This window comes from Podarcis vaucheri (assembly GCF_965113315.1).
Source record: "Podarcis vaucheri genome assembly, chromosome: 14".
NCBI lineage: Eukaryota > Metazoa > Chordata > Lepidosauria > Squamata > Lacertidae > Podarcis > Podarcis vaucheri.
Window position 1 is genome coordinate 22,401,523 of NC_138752.1, and position 22,976 is coordinate 22,424,498.

The 22,976-nt window shown below is 42.2% G+C and overlaps 1 protein-coding gene across 2 annotated transcripts in view; it reads left to right on the forward strand.

The window, feature by feature from the left end:
• ADAMTS17 (ADAM metallopeptidase with thrombospondin type 1 motif 17) overlaps positions 1–22,976 on the forward strand; it is a 184,805-nt gene that overhangs the window by 89,329 nt on the left and 72,500 nt on the right. For both annotated transcript variants that reach the window (XM_082198330.1, XM_082198331.1), the window contains exons 9-13: positions 2,685–2,825; positions 4,004–4,154; positions 17,017–17,118; positions 18,155–18,300; positions 22,800–22,966. In XM_082198330.1, coding sequence (XP_082054456.1) covers positions 2,685–2,825; positions 4,004–4,154; positions 17,017–17,118; positions 18,155–18,300; positions 22,800–22,966 — 707 coding nt within the window. The remainder of the gene's footprint in view (positions 1–2,684; positions 2,826–4,003; positions 4,155–17,016; positions 17,119–18,154; positions 18,301–22,799; positions 22,967–22,976) is intronic.

Sequence of the window (22,976 nt, forward strand, 5' to 3'; positions counted from 1 at the left end):
TAAGAGCTAGAAAAATGGTCCCTCCCCCAGAAAAACCATGCATGATTTAGTTAAAACTATATACAGTGGTACCTCAGGTTACATACGCTTCAGGTTACAGACTCCACTAACCCAGAAATAGTACCTCGGGTTAAGAACTTTGCTTCAGGGTGAGAACAGAAATTGTGCTCCGGCGGCAGCGGGAGGCCCCATTAGCTAAAGTGGTGCTTCAGGTTAAGAACAGTTTCAGGTTAAGAACGGACCTCCGGAATGAATTAAGTACTTAACCCGAGGTACCACTGTAATGAAGTTGTGCCTGTGTTTGATCTGTGAGGTAGCTTCTTTGCACAGACAAGTTGTACTTTATGCATGCATGAGCTAGCCTGTATGTGATATAGGACACACTTTCCTTTAATTTCAAGGGTGAATGGGTTGAATGTAAAAAAATTACTTAAACTAAGAATGTTAATCTGATTTGATCCAATAGTCTCAACCTTGACATCTGCCCATTGTTTCTAGCCTTTCTAACAGCTGCATATGGCTGACTTCCTACCCTTTTCGCTACTCCTGCTTAGATTAACTATGAAGAGGCTTGTGCAAGAAGAAGAATGTGTGACAAGAGAAAGCAGGGACTCATTACAATATTCCTGTTTAACAGACCCTTAAAAATAAAAATCCCCTCTATTCTGTTTTAGGAAATTCCCTATGGGAATATCTAAGACTAGTTTTTCCAAAGGGGGAGAAGGATGAGTGTATTTCATACCAAAAGCTTCAGACCTGTGATCTCTGGAAAGATTTTCAAATGTGCTATTTCTGGAATTACTTCAATGAGGAGTGAATGGGAAATTTGCTCTGTTATTTATTCATATTTGTCCATTAGTTTATTTTAAAGCAGCAAGTGCTAGCTACCAGCACTGATTAACAGTCATTTTTAATTACATGCATAGCCGTGAGAATATATACGCTGATTGAATGGAGGCATCCCAACTCAAAGCACAAAGGCAATTACTGACAAACCACCCCCCTTCGCTTTAGCCTCTTAGGCATGAACAGATGTGAGGAAAAGACGGAGACCTTTGTAAAGTGGCTCAGAGGAGCCGCTTTCCCAGAATTCCCTTTAAAATGCAGCTCATTGGAGGCAAGGATTACATGACCTCAATTGCAAGGCTGCTGCATTGTTAGGTGAGATTATTCCTAAACACACAACACCTATCAAGTCACAGACCATCAGCCATTAAGAAGCAGTTTTGTTAATAATAATAATAATTTATTTGTACCCCGTCCATCTGGCTGGGTTTCCCCAGCCACTCTGGGCAGCTTCCAACAAAGATTAAAAATACATTAAAATGTCACACTTTAAAAACTTCCCTAAACAGGGCTGCCTTCAGATGTCTTCTAAATGTCAGGTAGTTGTTTATCTCTTTGACATCTGATGGGAGGGTGTTACTACCGAGAAGGCCCTCTGCCTGGTTCCCTGTAGCTTTGCTTCTTGCAGCGAGGGAACTGCCAGAAGGCCCTCAGAGCTGGACCTAAGCGTCTGGGCAGAACGATGGGGGTGCAGACGCTCCTTCAGGTATACTGGGTATACAGGTAGATCAGCACCAACACTTTGAATTGTGCTTGGAAACATACTGGGAGCCAATGTAAATCTTTTACATGCCTTTCCTTGTAACTTGGTTATTGGCTGTTATCAGATTACTCCAGACCTACCAAGTCAGATGCTGCCCACTAACCTAACAATTGTATTAATGCCATTGGGCATAATTGTGGCCACAAAAAACCCAGGAGCAGCAGGAACTTAGACCAGAGAGACTTGGGTTCAAATCACTGCTCAACTATGAGGTCATTTGGATGGTCTTAGGCCAGCCATTATCTCTCAGCCTGATCCTATTCACAGCCCATTTGTTGTGAGGTTACATGGGGACAATCCCATTTACACTGTGTTGAACTCCTTGGAAGAAGGGATGGGTTGTTTCCCTGCCTGGTTTTCTTGTTGCTGCACAAGTTTTCATTTTCCATCTAGGTAAATGTGCTCAATGTGATCTCACTTTCAAGTTTTTGAAGGTGGTTTTACAGCTAATTACTGCATTTAAATCTGGTGCTCCTTTAAGTACAGAGCCTTGCATTGTGTCCAGGTCTTTACACAAAGGCGCCATTTGAGGCCATTGGCTTCTGTGTTCACTCTTCCATTGTACCTTGTGATTGCCAGGTATTAGCCTTGTACCCTGTGTAGAGTTACTTACCTGGCTGAAACTGAAAGATTTCTTTCCATTAAGCTAGCAATGACAGACAGAAATCCTCAGTTCTGCATCCTGGATCACTGATCCGCGTGACATTGCTGTGTGTAAGGAGCCCTGAAACAGCTAGATTCTCATCTCTGATAATGTAGAGCGGAAGGTGCCTATCTTGGCAGAATTGGGACCAGAGTCAAGGTGGAATGTTGTGGCAGTTCCACAAGAATGGGAAATCCATGAAGACATTGCTGCCAACTGAGTGGTACCAGCATGCAAGCCAGTCTATGGGACTCTAGTGTAGCCACAGCTTGGATTATCTGGCTGAAAAACTCTTTTCCAGTACTACAAATCTGCCATCTCTTAGAAATAAACAATATATTGTTACTTTTTGAAACTGAAATTGAGAAACTGCAAATGCAAGTGTCCCCATTCACAGTATTGGTTTACTTATTTCCTTTCCTTCTCTGACAGCATGGGGATGAGCCATGATGATGACCACTTGTCCTGTGCTGGAAGATCTCACATCATGTCCGGAGAATGGGTGAAGGGAAGGAATCCCAGTGACCTATCCTGGTCTTCCTGCAGTCGTGATGACCTTGAAAAGTTTCTCAAGTAAGAATGCTGTTGTCAGCAAAGCCTTTGAATCACAAGACACCAGTCTCTTGTCTTCTCTGCAGAAATGATGAACAGTTTTCAATGGTGGGTGCCAGAAGGTGGAAGCTGTCTCCTTTGAATCCTGGGGTTGCAGACATTACTGGCAGGAGATCAGAAACGTTATGATACCCACATTTTAGCACCTTGACAGCTTCTTGACAAGAATCCCAGTTTTGCTGTCCTTTTCCAATCAAACCTTGCCAGTGTTTTGTGACAACTGAAATATGTTGGTTTGAATGAAGAATCTAGTTCTATGCTTTTGCAATGTTGCCATGAAAGAAATAGAGAAACATAACATTCGTGAGTGATTCTTCTTCTTTGGGCCAAACCTGGCATAAGATATACCATGGGTCTTAGTTCTCCCATCCTCTCCATAACATCTAGCAGAAAAGTTATATCATGACATCACAAAATTATGCATTTTCCCAGTTTTCACTGCTGGCAGCCAAGGGTCTGGAGTAGAGGTAGGAAAATATAGAATGTTGTGATGTCATAAGATAAGTTTTCTACTAGATATTATGGAGAAGGAGAGCAGAGCTAGACACATGATTGTCATTTTTGGGGGTAGTCACATTTTTACCCTTGTGCCTAGTTTGTTTCTTAGAATTTCTGCCAATTTCTTCCCAATGCTGAATTTGGGGAAGGTCTGAACTGGAACCAAAGTTTACCCAAAACCCTTCATAAGATTATAACCATTTCCCCCCTTTTAGCAGCTCCATTATAATCCCTTTCTGAGACCATAATCCATCAGAACATTAATTTCACGGTTAACTCTCTGGACTGTAGCCAACACATTTTGTCATGGGAATCTGATATTTGATATTTTCGTTTTTATTGTGATATTGGTGGTGTTAATTCTGTCCTGTAGATTTTCAATATAAGCCTCCTTAAGCACTCGTTATGGACCAGAACGGTGTTGTATACCTTTTTTTTTACAAATCAAATATATAGCACAGTTTCATAGCAACTTGTCACTTAAAAAGGAGGTAGTAAGTATACATAGTAGTACACTGTTGGGAGGCATGTTTTGAAGAGGTTGCTAAATTGGAAGTCCATTATATTGTGAAAATACAGACATTTGATGAAATAGAGCAATGCTCTCACAATGCCCTTCAAAATATGTTTTATCTCTGCAGGTCAAAAGTTAGCACCTGTTTACTGGTAACAGACCCACGGAGCCGTTATGTTGTGCGACTTCCTTACAAACTTCCAGGAATGCACTACAGTGCAGATGAGCAATGCCAGATTCTCTTTGGAACCAATGCAACTTTCTGCAAAAATATGGAGGTAAGATAACCCATTTGGGACATAAACAAGCTGGGAACTGAACCATAAGGCCCCAAGCAGGTTTTTTTTAAAAAAAAGTATGCCCACAGTTTCATTTATAAGGGCAAATTGCTTTGAGATGGAAGTAATAAAGAAATTTATTTTGTACATAGCATGTAATTCTGCGCCTGAGAACATGAACTCAACTGCAAAGTCAATGGCAGCTCTGTTACGGAGTTTCATCGCTCTGAAGGAGGCCAGTTTGGGTGGCAAAATTTATTCTGGCCCCCAGACCGCTGTGTGGTTTACAGAGTGGCCCTTGAGAATAGAGACTTTGGCCATTTCTCCTCTAGAGGTCGCACTTAGAATAGAGAGAGTAGTTTGTAATTCTTCTCTTTATTTAGGGAGGTAATTGTTTCAGTAAATGCCCCCCTTCCCCTTAGTAAAAAATCCAGGAACTTGAAATGTGATATAAAACAGAAAATAAGAGCCATTTATATTTTTTAATGTTACATAAATGAGACGTGCCAAATTAATAAAACTTTTCACTGTGTGCTGTAGCAGAGGGAATGAACTTCAAGCCTTAACTGTTCCATTTTATTTATTCTGGATCGGGAAGGCAGCTAATGCAACATGAAAACAATGAGCACAAAAAATATTTTAAAAAATCTTCCTAAGTAGTGTTTTTCGGGGAATGTGGACCACCAAGCTCGCTGTTATTGAGAGACGTTCTGAATGTGTATATCTTTAAAGACCATCCCAGGAAGTGTCTGTTAAAAGAAAGGACATTCTCAATTATTTTCCCTTTGAGAAGCTGGTTGGCTTTCCTTGGCTTGAGGCCTTTATATATACATATGCATTTTGCTGCTTGGCCTACTGCAGTAGTTTTCAACCTTCAGGAAATCCTTTCTGTGCTGCCTTCTCTTGAGGAACCCCTGCACGTCAGCTGTGGAACCCTTGAGAGTTGCACAGGATTCTCTATAGGGGAGGACCTTATAGCTAGCACAGTGAGTTAACTTGAGGCATTGGCCAACAGTGGCGTAGTGTGGGGGACAGTGGGGGCATGAACTCAGATAATGCTTGTTGCTTGCCTGAATGGAGGATAGAGGGGGGGGGTGAGTGAATGTGTACAGAAACTATACTGTACAAAGGTAAAACCCACATCTGTGGTTATTCCCACTTTCCGCTCTATCTCTGCCCACCAATGGCATGTGGCCCCTGAAATGTGGCACAGAATGGAATATGGCCCTCAGGCTGAAAAAAGTTCCCCACCCCTGAACTGAAGTTCCCCACCCCTGAACTGTTTTTAATATTCAGTTGGAAGCCGCCCAGAGTGGCTGGGGAAACCCAGCCCAATGGGCGGGGTATAAATAAATTATTATTATTATTATTATTATTATTATTATTATTATTATTATTATTATTATTATTATTTGGAGAGGTGGTGTACAGCCAAATGCAAAATGGTGGTTAAGGTGGGGAGTCACTATTTTTACCTGCTGTATCCTGAGCCATGCTGTGGCCTAATATGTACAAGTATAAATCTATATCTGAAGTACTAAAGATCAAGAATAAGAGAGGGCTCTGAGAGGTAAATTATGTTGAAATCCGACTTCTTTCAAAGTAGATGTGTTAATGGCTAGGGCTCTATCATCCAGAATATCTACAAGAAATAAGCAGAGTAGAGGAAAAGGGCTAAAATGAGAAGTTGGTCTAAGTTGCAGAAAAGATTGGCAAGCTGTTTTAGCCAATATTTATCCAGTAAGACAATATGTGAAAAACAGAATATAAATATAAACATTTGTTACAAAATGGAAACAAGCTTCAGTAAATCATTTTTTAAAATATTTATTAAAGTTTAACAATTACAAAAAAAGAAAAGAAAAACAGGCAGTGATAAAAAAAAGATTACAATACTTCAAAAATAAAAGAAAAATACAATACTAAGAAAAAAAAGAGAAAAGAAGGAGGAAAAAAAAGAAAACCCAAAAACAGTACAACAAAGCAATAAGAGTAAAAAAAACAAAAACATTTAAAAACACTAACATCCAATATTTTCATATCTTTATCTTTCATAGAATCATAGAATCATAGAGTTGGAAGAGACCACAAGGGCCATCGAGTCCAACCCCCTGCCAAGCAGGAAACACCATCAGAGCACTCCTGACATATGGTTGTCAAGCCTCTGCTTAAAGACCTCCAAAGTAGGAGACTCCACCACACTCCTTGGCAGCAAATTCCACTGTCAAACAGCTCTTACTGTCAGGAAGTTCTTCCTAATGTTTAGGTGGAATCTTCTTTCTTGTAGTTTGGATCCATTGCTCCGTGTCCGCTTCTCCGGAGCAGCAGAAAACAACCTTTCTCCCTCCTCTATGTGACATCCTTTTATATATTTGAACATGGCTATCATATCACTCCTTAACCTCCTCTTCTCCAGGCTAAACATGCCCAGCTCCCTTAGCCGTTCCTCATAAGGCATCGTTTCCAGGCCTTTGACCATTTTGGTTGCCCTCCTCTGGACACGTTCCAGTTTGTCAGTGTCCTTCTTGAATTGTGGTGCCCAGTTCATTTACTTGTTTCCTTGACTTCCTCACACCTCCCTTTTTGTATTCTAATTCAATTAGTTGTTTCAGCAAGTCCTTTCCCTCTTTCTCAAACTTTGTTCCATAGTTTATCTTGACACAATTTAACCTTAAATTTTACACTTTGACCCATTAACAATCTATTTTTACTTAATTCTTTCTAACCTTTCTGCTAAAACCATGTAAATTCATTCCAGCATCTTTCTAACATTCATTAATTTTACTATATTTTTGTAAATATACTTTAAATTTTTTCCAATCTTCTTCCACCGACTCTTCTCCCTGGTCTCGGATTCTGCCAGTCATTTCCACCATTTCCATGTAGTCCATCAGTTTCATCTGCCATTCTTCCATGGTAGGTAGATCTTGCGTCTTCCAGTATTTTGCAATAAGTATTCTTGCTGCTGTTGTGGCATACATAAAAAAAGTTCTGTCTTTCCTTGGCACCAATTGGCCAACCATGCCCAAAAGCAAGGCCTCTGGTTTCTTCAGAAAGGTATATTTAAATACCTTTTTCATTTCATTATAGATCATCTCCCAGAATGCCTTAATCTTTGGGCATGTCCACCAAAGGTGAAAGAAAGTACCTTCAGTCTCCACAAGCTTCAGTAAATCAGCCCTACTCAATTTTGTTGAAATTTGGTACTAAAAAAAGAGTTACGAAGATAACATTCAGTAAAACAACAACAACAACGCATAGTTCTCTCCTTATCCCTTACCTGGAAAGCACAGGTCCAAGACCATGACCTTGGAGAGTCAGAGTAAAGAACAGTGTGACTTGGAGACCCACACATTTCCACATGCACAACTAGTTCACCAACATAGGGATGAGCCAAATTTCATTGGAAATGAATGTTCTGACAATTTTTTTAACTGTTAGAGATTTTCAGCCCTCCCTGGAGATTATTCAGTAGAATGGCCTCCCCAATTCACCCTCAGCAAATTTGAGGCACAATTGTCCATCCAGTTTTAATATTGTGTAATATTATTTTACTATTGTTCAAGGAAATGAGGGTTATGGCCCCTACACTTTCTAATCCTCTCTTAATCCATGGCTTCCTCTCCAAGAATCCTGGGAACCGGAGTTTGTTAAAGGAGCAGAAACCCTTGTTACGAGACCCTTAACAAACTCCAGTTCCAAGGATTATCTGGGAAGAAGCCATGTCTTTTAAAGTGGAACAAAAGTGCTTTTTATGTATGTGTGGATGTGGTCTTAATGTTGAATGGAACTTTATTGTTAGTTCATGTTATAAGGGTAAAAGAGGAAACCAATACTACTGAATGGAATAAAGTCATCCTGTGTGGGATTTACAAAAACCAAACTTTTAAAAATGGGTATTGTTGGGGGTAGGGTGGGGGAAACATAAACTGGATTTCTGTCTTCTGTCACACTAAGGCAATTGTTTGAAAGGAAAATTGCAGCTCATAGAACTTACATTTCCCCCAAATTATTTGCCTCTGTACTATATCCAGTGTAAATTAGGTGACTGGAGCAGAATGTTTTATATCTCTTTCTAAAAAAATTGCTACATTTCACTTGCCCTCATGTTCATATTTCAGTATAATGGCAAAAAGATGAACCCCTTGATCCCAGCACCAGCTGTTTCCCCCAAGATTTATAGCCTTGTTAAATAGCTAGATGCAATGCACTTTGACCTTGACATTCTTCAGAAGTTTAACTTAAGTGGGGGGGGGCATGATTATTGGGATATGAATACTGTAAATGCTCTCTAAATGGAATACAAAAATTTTTGCTTTTCAAACTGGATCTCTAGCAAACCCTGGGATTCCTAGATATTTTATCAGGAACTCAATGAGGAAACCAGCAGTACTATCCTTTTAAAGCTGTATTTAAATTGTACTTTGAATTGTCTTGGCTAGGGATTTAATTCCAGCTGTCAGCTTTATTGGGTTTTTTTTTTTTTTTTGTTATTTATTGAGCCCATTCCACTTCATGGCACTTCCTTTTTCATCATTATTTTTTTTAAATGATATTTATTACTTTTCAAACAGTTTCAACACAACACTACAAACAAAAAAAAGAACAATACAAATACAATACAAAAACACTACATACAAAACAAAAACAATTTAAAAGCACCTCAAACATTTTCAATATCTTTACTTTCATTCGCTTATTTCCATCGACCTCCTCACACCTCCCTTTTTGTATTCCACTTCTATTAATTATTTCAGCAATTCTTTTCCATCTTCCTCTATTTTCTATCCTATAATTATCTTAACACATTCTTGCCTTATTTTTTCCTTTAATTTTCTATTAATCTATTTATATTTGATTCCTTATAACATTTCTACTAAAGCCATATAACTTCATTCCAACATTCTTCTAACATTCATTAATTTTACAATATTTCTATAAATAGTCTTTAAACTTTTTCCAGTCTTCTTCCCCCGACTCTTCTCCCTGGTCTCGGGTAAAGGTAAAGGTAAAGGTACCCCTGCCCGTACGGGCCAGTCTTGCCAGACTCTAGGGTTGTGCGCCCATCTCACTCAAGAGGCCGGGGGCCAGCGCTGTCCGAAGACACTTCCGGGTCACGTGGCCAGCGTGACATCGCTGCACTGGCGAACCAGAGCCGCACACGGAAACGCCGTTTACCTTCCCGCTTGTAAGCGGTCCCTATTTATCTACTTGCACCCGGGGGTGCTTTCGAACTGCTAGGTTGGCAGGCGCTGGGACCGAACGACGGGAGCGCACCCCGCCGCAGGATTCGAACCGCCAACCTTTCGATTGGCAAGCCCTAGGTGCTGAGGCTTTTACCCACAGCGCCACCTGGTCTCGGGTATTGCCAGTCATTTCTGCCAATTCCATATAGTCCATCAACTTCATCTGCCGTTATCCAACACTTCAGTGCTTTCAAGAAGCAGCCATTCTCTCAACCAGCAAAAAGCAGATGGTTCACAACAAAGTTTAGGGGTCTGGCAGGGCAAGTCCACCTCCTTCTTTGGCATCCGTCAATATCTTAAATTTTACTCGAGGCTTCCTGCCCTGCCAAACAATTCTAGAGACGTCCCTCTGCCACCTCCTGAAACAATCCATCCCATCCAAAGCTTGCAATGTTTGAAACAAAAGCAACATCCCCAACAACACAGCAACCCTCATCCCCACCACAGCAACTCGGCCCAACAATAACAACTTCAGATTTGTCCATATTTCTAAATCCCCCTTCTCTTCAATCCAACATCCTTCACAGTTATCCATGAATAAATTCACGTTTCTGGCGGTCATACTAACCCCCAAATACCTCTCTTTCTCAACCGATGTTAGTCCTGTCTCCTCCTGAAACTCTGTCAAGCTTTCCTTTTCCTCAGGTAGGGCTCTGATCCTCAAATTCATCTGTTTCTCTTTATGTTCAATCATAACAAATGTCAGCTTATGTTCATCAAGTTGTCCTTGTATGGATGGGACTCTCTCTCTCTCCAGTTGTATTGCTTTTCATTCAGCAGCAGCAAGGGTTTTCTCCTTGACTTCATCCGCAGTTTGCTGGGTCAGAGTAGATTCCTGTATCAGTTTCTGGATGGTTTCTGTATTGGTATTCACCTTTTGTCCCAGATTATTTAAACTTTCTGCAATTAAGTCTATTTTAATATTTGCAGCATCCACCTTCACATTTATCATGTCTGTTTTCTTGTGAAGCTGTTCCAGCGAATCGTTTATTTTCATTAATACAACCGCTAAGGCCTCTTCTGTCAACATTCCGTCTGTTTTTTCCTTTCCATTTGCCATAACACTTAAGAGATTCAAGGTCAATCCCAGAGTCTCACAATTTTTTATCTTGCAGCTGGAAATTCCCCTAGCCCAGCTCCTGTAGAGCAACCAATTTCAAAAGCTTTCACTAGGGGAAAACAGTTTCTATTTGTATTAGTCAGTACTGTCCTCTTTTAAACAATGTTCCAATAATCCACAGTTAGTTTCAGTTTTCAGTTACTTTTACTCCTTTTTTCAAAAAAAAAACAGCCGGAGACAGTAGAAACAATGTATTCTCTTGTTTAGCTACCTGTCAATGAACGTTCTAAACGCTGTCAATGAACATTCCAAAAGACATCGATCCTGCTAGCAGCCCGTTTCCAGGGTCTGAGCGGCGGTATTTTAACTCTCTTGACTCTCTCCTACAGGCATATTCAGTCCACCACTTCCCCCCCTCTTTTCCTGTCTCCAAAGGGGGGGGTTAGTTCTTTGCTGATGGAGATTTAGTCTTTTTACAAAAGGCTTTCCAAGACTTCAGCTTGCAGGCTCATTGCTTTAGTTTATTTACAAAAGGGGAGGTGGACTTCCTGTATTGAACCTCCCCGTTTCAATACCAAATTAAACGTTTAAAAATCCAATTCTCCCACTTCAGCTCTACTCACGGGTAATTGCTTTAGAGTCAAATTGTCCACATGAAAAAGTCAGTGCTCTCTGGCAACAGCTATGCGGCTTCACTCCGTGGAAGAAGCAGACGATTCGAAGCACCGCGCCGCTCACCCCACGTCGCTCCGGATCCCTGAAACTGGGTTTCCCCGAGAGTAGGGGAGGCGCAAAAGGTGCCCGCCAAATCCCACGTTCACAGGCTTCTCCCGCTTGTGATTTTTACGGGTCTCCGCCTTCGCCGTGGCGGTACAGACCCAAATTCCCACGGGGCAAATTCCTCCCAATCAAAGGAATTCCGCCATTGCCGGAGGCACCAACCCGGAAGTCCCCTTTTTCATAATTTTGAAGCTCTCTTGTTGCAAACTGCCCTGAGATCTGTGGATGAAGGATGGTAAACAAATATATACAATGGAGGATTGTGTGAGTGTGTGTGTGTGTAAAAATATATGTCTTTTTCAAAAAAAGAATTCTGCCTATTTAACCAGTAACAAAGTGGTGCAGAACTGAGTTATGATCCTTTTTTTATTTTAAATTTAAATTTCATATTGGAGTGCTTTGTATCCTCCTGCACTTCTGGGATCCCTGCTTTCTGACCCTGAAGGCCTCTGCCTTCTCCTTCCTTCTGCTACTGATGCTTCTCTCACCTTCCCTGGAACGATCTATGTGCCCTAGCCTTCTTGTAGGGTCTGAGCAGTTCAGCTAGTGACACCTCTGCCTTCTGTCTCTTCTGTAACATTAAGGCAGCTCCATCAGTCATTGCCCACCAATATTACACATCACTTGGTATACCACAATACAGATCTTAACTAATTCAAAGGAAGCGTAACTGTAGTTTTGCATTGCTACACCAGCCGCTGTGGAAGTTAATTCAAAGCTGCTTGTGTTTCAGTTTCTCAAGCCCTTTTCTTATTTATAGCCATCACTTTAAAAATTATTTTTATTTGGATATTCTTAGATTCCCACAATGTATTTTACAATTCTATTTAAAGTTTGTTCTCCCTCCTTTTCCCCCATTAAACCAGAGGGCCTTTTGACAATCAGCCAAACTGAAACCCATGCAAACATTTTTGAGACATTCCAGTAAGTGTAAAATGGGTTGTAATACATAATAATAATAATAATAACAATAATAATAATATTTTCTAGTAAGAGGAAAGTCTTGCAATATACAGAAGCAGTGAAACCAAACAGTTAAGCTTCATATAAAACAGCAAAGTGAAACCAGTCACACTTTTTAAATAACCCAACTTACGAAAACCATAAAACCCAAGGACAGCAATTAGACATGTTATTAACTTCACATGAGGTGGTTTTTTTTGTATGTTTTTTGGTCTCTGAGCATTAACAAAAGTAGAACTTCTTTGCTGGTTCATTGCCATAGTGTCTCATACTGAATGTAAATGGACTGTGAAAAAAGACTCTGTGAATTGAAACTGGAGACACTATATGTACTTTTCCTTGTTTATTTGTTTGTTTTGTATCACAAAAAAATATTTAAGAATAATTAAATTAAACACACACATACATACACAAGACCCCAGTTGTGTTGGTGCTTTGAGGTCATCCCAAATTGTCCTGGTTAGGTTCTCGGAGGATCTTTTTAAGGCACATTTGCAATTCAGCAAATTGTGTGATACAGTTCTCCAGCCAAACAATGTCTAAAGGTAAAGGTACCCCTGACCATTAGGTCCAGTCGCAGACGACTCTGGGGTTGTGCGCTCATCTCACTTTACAGGCCGAGGGAGCCGGCGTTTGTCCGCAGACAGTTTTTCTGGGTCATGTGGCCAGCATGACTAAGCTGCTTCTGGCGAACCAGAGCAGTGCATGGAAACGCCGTTTACCTTCCTACCGGAGCGGTACCTATTTATCTACTTACACTTGACGTGCTTTCGAACTGCTAGGTGGGCAGGAGCTGGGAGAAAACAACGGGAACTCACCCCGTCGCAGGAATTCGAACTGCTGACCTTCTGATAGGCAAGCCCTAGGCTCTGTGGTTTAGACCACATCGCCACTCGTGTCCCAAACAATGTCTACAAAGATGCATATATTAGAGGGAAATGTGCATAGACATGCACACATTATTGAAAATAGCATACTTACCAATATGTGTATCTTAATCAAAGCTGTATACAAAAAAGGAAGTTAAGGTAAAGGACCCCTGGATAGGTAAGTCCAGTCAAAGGTGACTATGGGGATGTGGCACTCATCTCGCAATAAAGGCTACGTGACTCTGGGCAGGAAATTGAAGCAATTAAATGCACAAATTGTCATCTCATCTGTCCTCCCAGTTGAACGACGTGGCCCAGGGAGAGAGGGAAAAATAGTGGAAGTGAACAGCTGGCTTCGCAAATGGTGTAAACAGGAACGGTTTGGATTCTTAGATCACGGACTGCAGTTTCTTGAAGATGGACTTCTGGCAAGCGATGGGCTGCACCTCACAGCGGTTGGGAGGAATGTTTTTGCCAAAAATCTCAGAAACCTCATCAGGAGGGCTTTAAACTGACTAATGTGGGGGAGGGAGACAGTGCTCCTGAAGGTAGGAGTCTATCAATTGATGAAGATGATCATCCAAATGTCATAGACCAAATGGAGCAAACAGCACGCAGACCTAGTGGTGGGAGGAAAAAATCCTTAAATAAGAGACACGGGGGAATGATTAATGGACTTCAATGTCTGTACACTAATGCGCAAAGCATGGGAAATAAACAAGATGAGCTTGAGCTCTTGGTACAGCAAACTAAATATGACATAATAGGCATCACTGAAACTTGGTGGGATAAGTCCCACGATTGGAATGTAATAATGGAGGGATACAATCTATTTCAGAGAAACAGACCAGACAAGAAAGGAGGAGGAGTGGCGTTATATGTCAGGGATGTGTATACCTGTGAAGAGATCCAAGATTTAGAACCTCAAAGCCAAAGTGAGAGCATTTGGGTCAAAATTAAGGGAGAGAAGAATAACAGAGACCTCATTGTGGGAGTTTACTATAGATCCCCAAGCCAAACAGAGGACATAGATGATGCCTTCCTGGAACAGATGGCCAAGCATGCAAAGGAAGGGAGATAGTAGTAATGGGGGACTTCAATTACCCGGATATTTATTGGATGTCAAACTCAGGCAAGAGCATAAAGTCAAACAGATTCCTCACTGGCCTTGCAGACAACTTCATTGTCCAGAAAGTGGGAGAAGCAACAAGAGGAACAGCCATTTTAGATCTGGTCCTAACCAATGTTGATGACCTGGTTAGTGGGGTAGAAGTGGAAGGATCATTAGGCGCGAGTGATCATGCTCTTCTGAAGTTTACTATACAGCGGAAAGGAGCAGCCAAGCATACTAGGACTCAATTTCTTGACTTTAAGAAAGCCGACTTCATAAAACTTATTGAAGTGCTGGGTGAGATCCCATGGACAGTTATACTAAAAGGAAAGGGAGTTCATGATGGCTGGGAGTTTGTTAAGAGGGAGATAGTAAAAGCACAACTTCAGGCAATACCAATGAGATGGAAACATGGAAGGTGCCTAAAGAAGCCAGGGTGGCTATCTAAAGAACTTTTAACTGAGTTAAGATTAAAAAAGGATGTGTACAAAAAATGGAAAAGGGGGGAAACCACCAAAGAGGAATTCAAACAAATAGCCAGCACATGTAGACACAAAGTCAGAAAATCTAAAGCACAGAATGAACTCAGGCTTGGTAGAGAGGTTAAAAGCAACAAAAAAGGCTTTTATGGGTATGTCCGTAGCAAAAGGAAGAACAAAGAAACTGTGGGGTCACTCAAAGGAGAAGATGGTGAAATGCAAACAGGGGACACAGAAAGGGCTGAACTCTTCAATGCCTTCTTTGCCTCAGTCTTCTCCGATAAAGAAAACAATGCCCGACCTGAAGAATTTGGACCAAATGATTCAGCAGAGGAAACACAGCCCAGAATAACTAAGGAGATAGTACAATAATACTTGGCTAGTTTAGATGTATTCAAGTCTCCAGGGCCAGACGAACTGCATCTAAGAGTATTAAAAGAACTGGCAGATGTGATCTCAGAACCACTGTCAGTCATCTTTGAGAATTCCTGGAGAACAGGCGAAGTCCCGGCAGACTGGAGGAGGGCAAATGTTGTCCCTATTTTCAAAAAGGGGAAAAGAGAGGACCCAAATAATTATCGCCCAGTCCGTCTGACATCAATACCAGGGAAGATTCTGGAGCAGATCATTAAGCAAACAGTCTGTGAGCACCTAGAAAGGAATGCTGTGATCACCAATAGTCAGCATGGATTTCTGAAAAATAAGTCATGTCAGACTAACCTGATCTCGTTTTTTGACAGAATTACAAGCCTGGTAGATGAAGGGAACACAGTGGATGTAGCCTACCTTGATTTCAGCAAGGCATTCGACAAGGTGCCCCATGATATTCTTGTAAAGAAGCTGGTAAAATGCGGTCTTGACTATGCTACCACTCAGTGGATTTGTAACTGGCTGACTGACCGAACCCAAAGGGTGCTCATCAATGGTTCCTCTTCATCCTGGAGAAGAGTGACTAGTGGGTGCCACAGGGTTCTGTCTTGGGCCCGGTCTTATTCAACATCTTTATCAACGACTTGGATGATGGACTCAAACGCATCCTGATCAAATTTGCAGATGACACCAAACTGGGAGGGGTGGCTAACACCCCAGAGGACAGGATCACACTTCAAAACGACCTTGACAGATTAGAGAACTGGGCCAAAACAAACAAGATGAACTTTAACAGGGAGAAATGTAAAGTATTGCACTTGGGCAAAAAAAATGAGAGGCACAAATACAAGATGGGTGACACCTGGCTTTAGAGCAGTACATGTGAAAAGGATCTAGGAGTCTTGGTTGACCACAAACCTGACATGAGCCAACAGTGTGACGCGGCAGCTAAAAAAGCCAATGCAATTCTGGGCTGCATCAATAGGAGTATAGCATCTAGATCAAGGGAAGTAATAGTGCCACTGTATTCTGCTCTGGTCAGACCACACCTGGAGTACTGTGTCCAGTTCTGGGCACCACAGTTCAAGAAGGACACTGACAAACTGGAACGTGTCCAGAGGAGGGCAACCAAAATGGTCAAAGGCCTGGAAACGATGCCTTATGAGGAACGGCTAAGGGAGCTGGGCATGTTTAGCCTGGAGAAGAGGAGGTTAAGGGGTGATATGATAGCCATGTTCAAATATATAAAAGGATATCATATAGAGGAGGGAGAAATGTTGTTTTCTGCTGCTCCAGAGAAGCGGACACGGAGCAATGGATCCAAACTACAAGAAAGAAGATCCACCTAAACATTAGGAAGAACTTCCTGGCAGTAAGAGCTGTTCGACAGTGGAATTTGCTGGCAAGGAGTGTGGTGGAGTCTCCTTCTTTGGAGGTCTTTAAGCAGAGGCCTGACAAACATATGTCAGGAGTGCTCTGATGGTGTTTCTTGCTTGGCAGGGGGTTGGACTCGATGGCCCTTGTGGTCTATTCCAACTCTATGATTCTATAAGGCAAAGATGGGGGGAAACTGGTGCAGATTATGAGCAGAGAAGAGAGGTGTTGCAGAGATTGGGAAGTCTCAAGCTCCCATATTAATCTAAAATAAGCAGCTAGATTGTTTACCAAAAGCATCTACTTTATTTCTTTGGGGTAGGAGGAGAAAGAGAAGGGGGGCGAGGATATGGTAGAAATAAAAAGTGTCACATTTCCCCCAGTCAAGTGTGTGTGTGTGTGTGTGTGTGTGTGTGTGTGTGTATGCATATTTCCAGCCCAGGTGGTCAGTGCTGAAAACATAACTGTGTTGTTCTTTGAAAATATCACTTTGCTTAAAAATGAAGCCAATCAGATACTTCTGGATTCACATGAGAGGCATCTTCCCTCACAAAAAAATAGCTGATATCTCCAGAAAAAAGGACAAAATGCCTTTGCTTTTATGTTGGCAGCATTTGATGTGTGCTGGTCTCTGGTGCCTTGTGGAAGGAGATGCATCTTGCAAAACCAAATTGGACCCTCCTCTGGATGGCACAGAATGCGGAGCAGACAAGGTAATACCCCTAAGGGAGAATTTATTATTTATTTGATGTGTCTCTATGCTGCCTGATAGCAAATTTTTCTAGCTAGTCGACAGTATCAGTTTTCTAAGAGTTGCCCTTCCACTTGCTGTACTCTTACTATTGGCAGTATCAGTATCTGATACTGGTGTCTTATTATTGTATTGAAGAATCCTCTAAGCAGCTGACTACAGGCTTCCAGATAAGGTTTCCCCCAAAAAAATCTTCCTCAGTGTTCTCTTGCTTCTCCAATAAGCTTCTCCGATAAATCAGACAGGCTGTCTGTCTTTGTTAGAGCCTGCCCCAACCAGCCGACATAGTGCTCCAAACGATTTTCCTTGCTTACATCACCCAAACTGAAATCCTACATCCCATAAACCCTTTTGTCTCTGCCTACTAACACACAGCTGGAGGAGGGGTCCCATCCATCTTCCTCTGGCATATTTCTCAGAATGATTGCTTTATTATTAGGCTGCCTATCAGTATGTTTTTTTACCATGTTTCCTATTATGTTTTTATCACTGATGTTCTGTGATGTGTTTTTAATGTTGTACACCGCCCCGGGAGCTTTTGATAAAGGGCGGTATATAAATTGAATAAATAATAATACTATCACCTTAAAAGTGTTTCAAGGCCCTGACTGCAGTTTTTACAACTGGGAGGACTTCAGGAATATTTATCTCCAATATTTATTTACCCAATTCCAAGAGGATATTGCCACCGCAAGGGTCCAGAACTATGGGCACACACTCCAACCATGAAGTTCATTGAGTGACCTTGTGCTGGTCACCATCTCTCCGGGTTGATATGAAGCTAAAAGGATGAGAAGCATGTTTACCACCTTGAGTTGCCGGTGGTAATGCTGGTATATACCTGTAATTTCTCTTTATTTCAGCTTAACAAGTGCTTCCACTTGTGCTTAACTACATCCTTGTAGCCATTCCCTTATTTGTTTGATGGGTCTCAAAGCACCTGTCATTGGCCAATTGAAGTCATTGGCCACACTATTCTAACCCCTGTTACATTCCAGTGGTGCCGAACTGGGGAGTGTGTCAGCAAAACTCCCATCCCCGAACATGTAGATGGAGACTGGAGCATGTGGAGCCAGTGGAGCATGTGCAGCAGGACGTGTGGGACCGGTGCCAGATTCAGACAACGCAAATGTGACAATCCACCGTAAGTTGCCTCATTCCAATGAGACATTAAAGCCTGAAGGCATCTTATGTAAACTAGGACGCTGCTTTATGCTGAGTCAGACTGTTGGTCCATCTAGTTCAGTACAGCCTACCCTGACTGGCAGCAGTTCTCCAGGGTATCAGCTATCTTCTAGTAGTACCTGGAGATGCCTGGATTTGGACCTAAGCTCTTCTGCATGCAAAACAGATACTTTGGCTGAACCAAACCAGGGTTGGACAGTGCCTTGACAGGAGACCTCCTGGTCCTGGGGACCCTATGTATGCCTTCTTGAGTTTCACATAAAAGCTGTAGAATACAAATGTATTAAATAAAGTAAGCTGTGGAAGAGGCCAAAAGATGCAGCCGTACTTCAAGAGGTTGGTCTGCTTTCCCTGCCATTTCCTCATTCCTTTTGTGCATAAGCTAACTCTGCAGCACACAGCACTCAAAGCTGCAACATTGCTCAAGGCCCAATACTATGAAAAATTACAGAAATTACCATGCTGTATGCCAATCTCATCTATAGTTGCCTAGATGGTACACGCTAGGTGGATATCGGGGGTCAAGAAAATCTGCTTGAGCAGACAAGAAATGTAGTGTGTGCATCAACTTCAGTAAAACTAAATCTCTCTGGTGCCCCTTACTTTAACGCACCAGATTTTTGCGCTGATTTTTCACATTCTTTTGCTCATGTAAGTTCTTGGCTCGTAAATGGCACGTGATCCTGTTTCACTCTCACTCTATAGATTCACTTTATATTCCTGTCTGCATTCTTTGTTCTTCTGCAGCTGGTTTATTTGCTGTCCAAAACTATTGATTGAAGATTTAAAAAATACTTCGTTTAGGGAATTCAGTAATGGTGGTGGTGGTGTTCTCTGCAATGGATGGAGGAGAAAATTGATTTTGTTCAATCTTCCAAAACAATATGCAAATCAAAACCCAGCCATCCAACTTTCCTGAATTTCCCCCTAAAATTCTTACCTTTTTCTGAATTTTGCACTGCTGTTCTCTGGCCACATAAAGAGTACAAAAATGCATATACTGGGTAAATGTGCGTACCTCAGGGAAAATAACATACAAAAAATGTCTAAATAAAAAAATTCCTTCCAGTAGCACCTTAAAGACCAACTAAATTAGTTCTTGGTATGAGCTTTCATTTGCATGCACACTTCTTCAGATATCAAAAAATGTGTTATATTAAGAAAAAGTGCTTTGCAAAAATGTGTATATTAGGAGAAATTTACACTCAAATGTTGATGAATTTTGAGGAAGGCTCTTTTTTAAATTACTAAAGGGACAAGGGGAGGGGTAAAAAGAGCTGTGGCTCAGGCCCCACCCCTAATGACATGTGTCTCCTCTGATCCCGGAATTAGCATGGATGTCTATGGCAGGGAAACCTGTGCATCTAGGCGTTCCTGAGTCCTGGAGCCCTCCATTATCAGGGTTCCAGGAGCCAGAGAAAATGAACATAAGAAGAGCCCTGGTGGATCATGCCAAAGGCCCAACTTGTCCAGCAACCTGTTCTCACAGTGGCCAACCAGATGCCCATAGCAAGCCCACCAGAATGACCTGAGCGCAACAGCACTCCCCCCTCTTTTGTTTCCCAGCAAAGGGAATGTGCAGAAGCTGGGACAGGGCTGGGGGAAACCCCGAGTCATCTGCCAGGGGCAGAGGTGAGACTTCACAGCCCTTTCCTCCCCACATTGCTCCTTCACGTGAATAACGTCTGAGTGATTTGGTGGCAAAGGTGGAATAGGAATCCTGGGTTTGCTAGCTCACAGTTCAGCATCTTAGCTACCATGCTACTACTCTCTCAAGAGTTTTGTCTTCCTTCCTTCCTTCCTTCCTTCCTTCCTTCCTTCCTTCCTTCCTTCCTTCCTTCCTTTGCCATTGATGTATTTTCATTTCTAACAGGCATTTGACTCCTTTTCAAAAAAGAGCACAAGCACACATGAAGTTGGCTTGCAACAGGTCCAGCTATTCATCCATCTAGCTCAGTATTGCCTGTTCTGACTAACCATAGCCTCAGGCAGAGGAGGGTGTGCAACTTGCAAGCTGATCCTACCTGGTCTCCATGCTGGGCAGGAGAAAGCCCCTCCCCCCTGAAATTGCAGGGAGTTGCTGCTAATCAGAGTAAATTCTGGACTAGATGGAGCCATGGTCTGACTCAGTGCCATAAGGTGACTTTCTGTGTTCTTATTCTTTTAAATAGAGATGTCAGAAATGGAGCCTAGGGCTGGGACCTTCTGCGTTCATAGTAGATGCTCTATCACTGAGCTGTGGCCCTTCCCCAACTTCGTTGATTAAACACACGTGTGTGTGTGTGTGTGTGTGTGTGTGGTAGTGGCATGGTTCTTCACAAAAGACACTCTCTCCTGGCATGGTGACGCAGATGAGTTCCAGCTGCAGATTGGAATCTTTTATGGAAATTCTGCCTGGCTAAGAAGGATTTAGGAACTGGATGTTTTAGGCCTTATTTAGATAACGAGGATTAGATCCAGGGAGCTTTAGCATGAGCTTCTCCCACATGTAGCATCTGAGACAGGAAAGCATTCGGGTTTGGATTTTATTCAGCAGATTCTATTAACAAGGTAACTTGTGTATACAGAGATCATGTTCCCCACCCATACTGTGCAACCATTTTGCATGCTAGAACTCAGCAGCTGTGTTAAATGTAAAGAGCTTTAGAAATCAATGAGGGTGGTAAGTGGATGTTATAAATGACAGTCCAGTGTGGTGAGTTTTGAGTTAAGGAGGGCCAGTAGCTGAGTGCTGGATCATATGTTCTGCATGCAGAAGGTCCCAGGGTCAATTTCTAGCATCTGGTTGAAGAATCTTTTGGCTGCAAAGGACTATTGCCTCAGATATTGGACAGATGCTACCCATTGAAGTAGATCCTGTGGTCCTCCACATCCAGACCGCTTGAAAAATTCTAAGGAACTTAATGGATTATATAATAAACGTTTTTGTTCTGTAAACCAAAGCACATGCATAACTCTTAATAACTGTAGTCTTTCTTTCAAATGCAATGGGTTTGCTTGTTTTCATGAACAAAGTCATGCGAAGTCAACTTCACATAAAGTTGTTTATCAACTTTACTCTTGGGACAGGTTCAGCATTTATCTCACTTCTGTATTTAGACTTGAAGGTGATAAGTAATGAAGATCCCAAGTCTTTCACCAGCAGCATACTATGAAAATCATGAGCACTGTTTGTTAGCTTGTTTGATAAGCCAGCCCTGCTCAAAGCAGCCTGTTTCCATCATCTGGAAAAAAGTAAATAAATAATGGCCAGGGCCAAGTACAGATATTCTCAATATGGAGCATCTGATTGAAGTTTGTGGTCCACAGGCCAATGGTTGAAAGCCACTGCAATAGAGAGTAGTGGGCTCGATGGGCTCTTGTTCTGACTCCCCATCAGGCAGCTTCCAGGGTTACAGTGCCATAGTCAGCAGAAAGGTACCTTTTAGAGAGGAATGAGGACTAGTGGTTTTGTTGCTTAACCTTCACCTCCCAGTTAACTGGCCAGAAAATTCTGCTGACACAAATGCTGCTTATTTCATGGCAGTGTTTTTTTTAAAAAAATATTTTAGTGGTTGGGATTAAGAGTGGTTGGAGTCCTGTTGGATTCCAGGAAGGGTGCATATGGTCCAGTATTCTGTTTACAACCGAGGGTCTTGCAGATACTACTGGGAAGCCAGAAGCAGGGATTAAAGGTGATGCTCCCCAAAGCTGATTTTAAGAGGTGTACTTCTTCTGGGAATGCATGTTCCATTTCCCTATCATGATTAATATTTGGTAGACCTCTCCTGGGAAGTTGTCTTTCACAAGCCTTACTTTTTTTCCTCCTTTGAGAGCTCATCTAGCCTTAAAGGTAAAGGGACCCCTGACCATTAGGTCCAGTCGTGGCTGACTCTGGGGTTGCGGTGCTCATCTCGCTTTATTGGCTGAGGGAGCCGGCATACAGCTTCCAGATCATGTGGCCAGCATGACTAAGCCGCTTCTGGCAAACCAGAGCAGCGCACGGAAACACCTTTTACCTTCCCGCCGGAGTGGTACCTATTTATCTACTTGTACTTTTACGTGCTTTCGAACTGCTAGGTTGGCAGGAGCAGGGACAGAGCAACGGGCGCTCACCACGTGACAGGGATTCGAACCGCCAACCTTCTGATCAACAAGTCCTAGGCTCTGTGGTTTAACCCACAGCGCCACCCGCATCTAGCCTTAGAGCAACTCAAATTGCTAAAATTCTGCTCAGACAGACACATGTGCTTCCAAGGTCTACAGTACATTCTCCCTTTGCTAGGTTAAAAACGCACACAAGTGTGTTACTTCAAATATGACAAAACAGCCCTCCTGCGTGTGGGGCCTCCTCTGGTTCATTCTGCTGAGTGGGATCCTCTAGTTCCATCTCTGAGTTCTACCCTGAAAACAGCATCGCATTTATGATCCGTTAGCTGTCTCCTGCTAATGGCTACCCATGCTTTTCTCCACTAACAGCCCTGGACCCGGAGGCAAAAACTGCCGTGGCACGAGTGTCGAACACACAGTTTGTGAAAACTTGCCCTGCCCCAAAGGGGTGCCCACATTCCGAGACCAGCAGTGCCAGACTCATGAGAGGTACACCAACAAGAAGAAAAGCCTTTGGACTGCTGTCATCATGGATGGTACATTTCT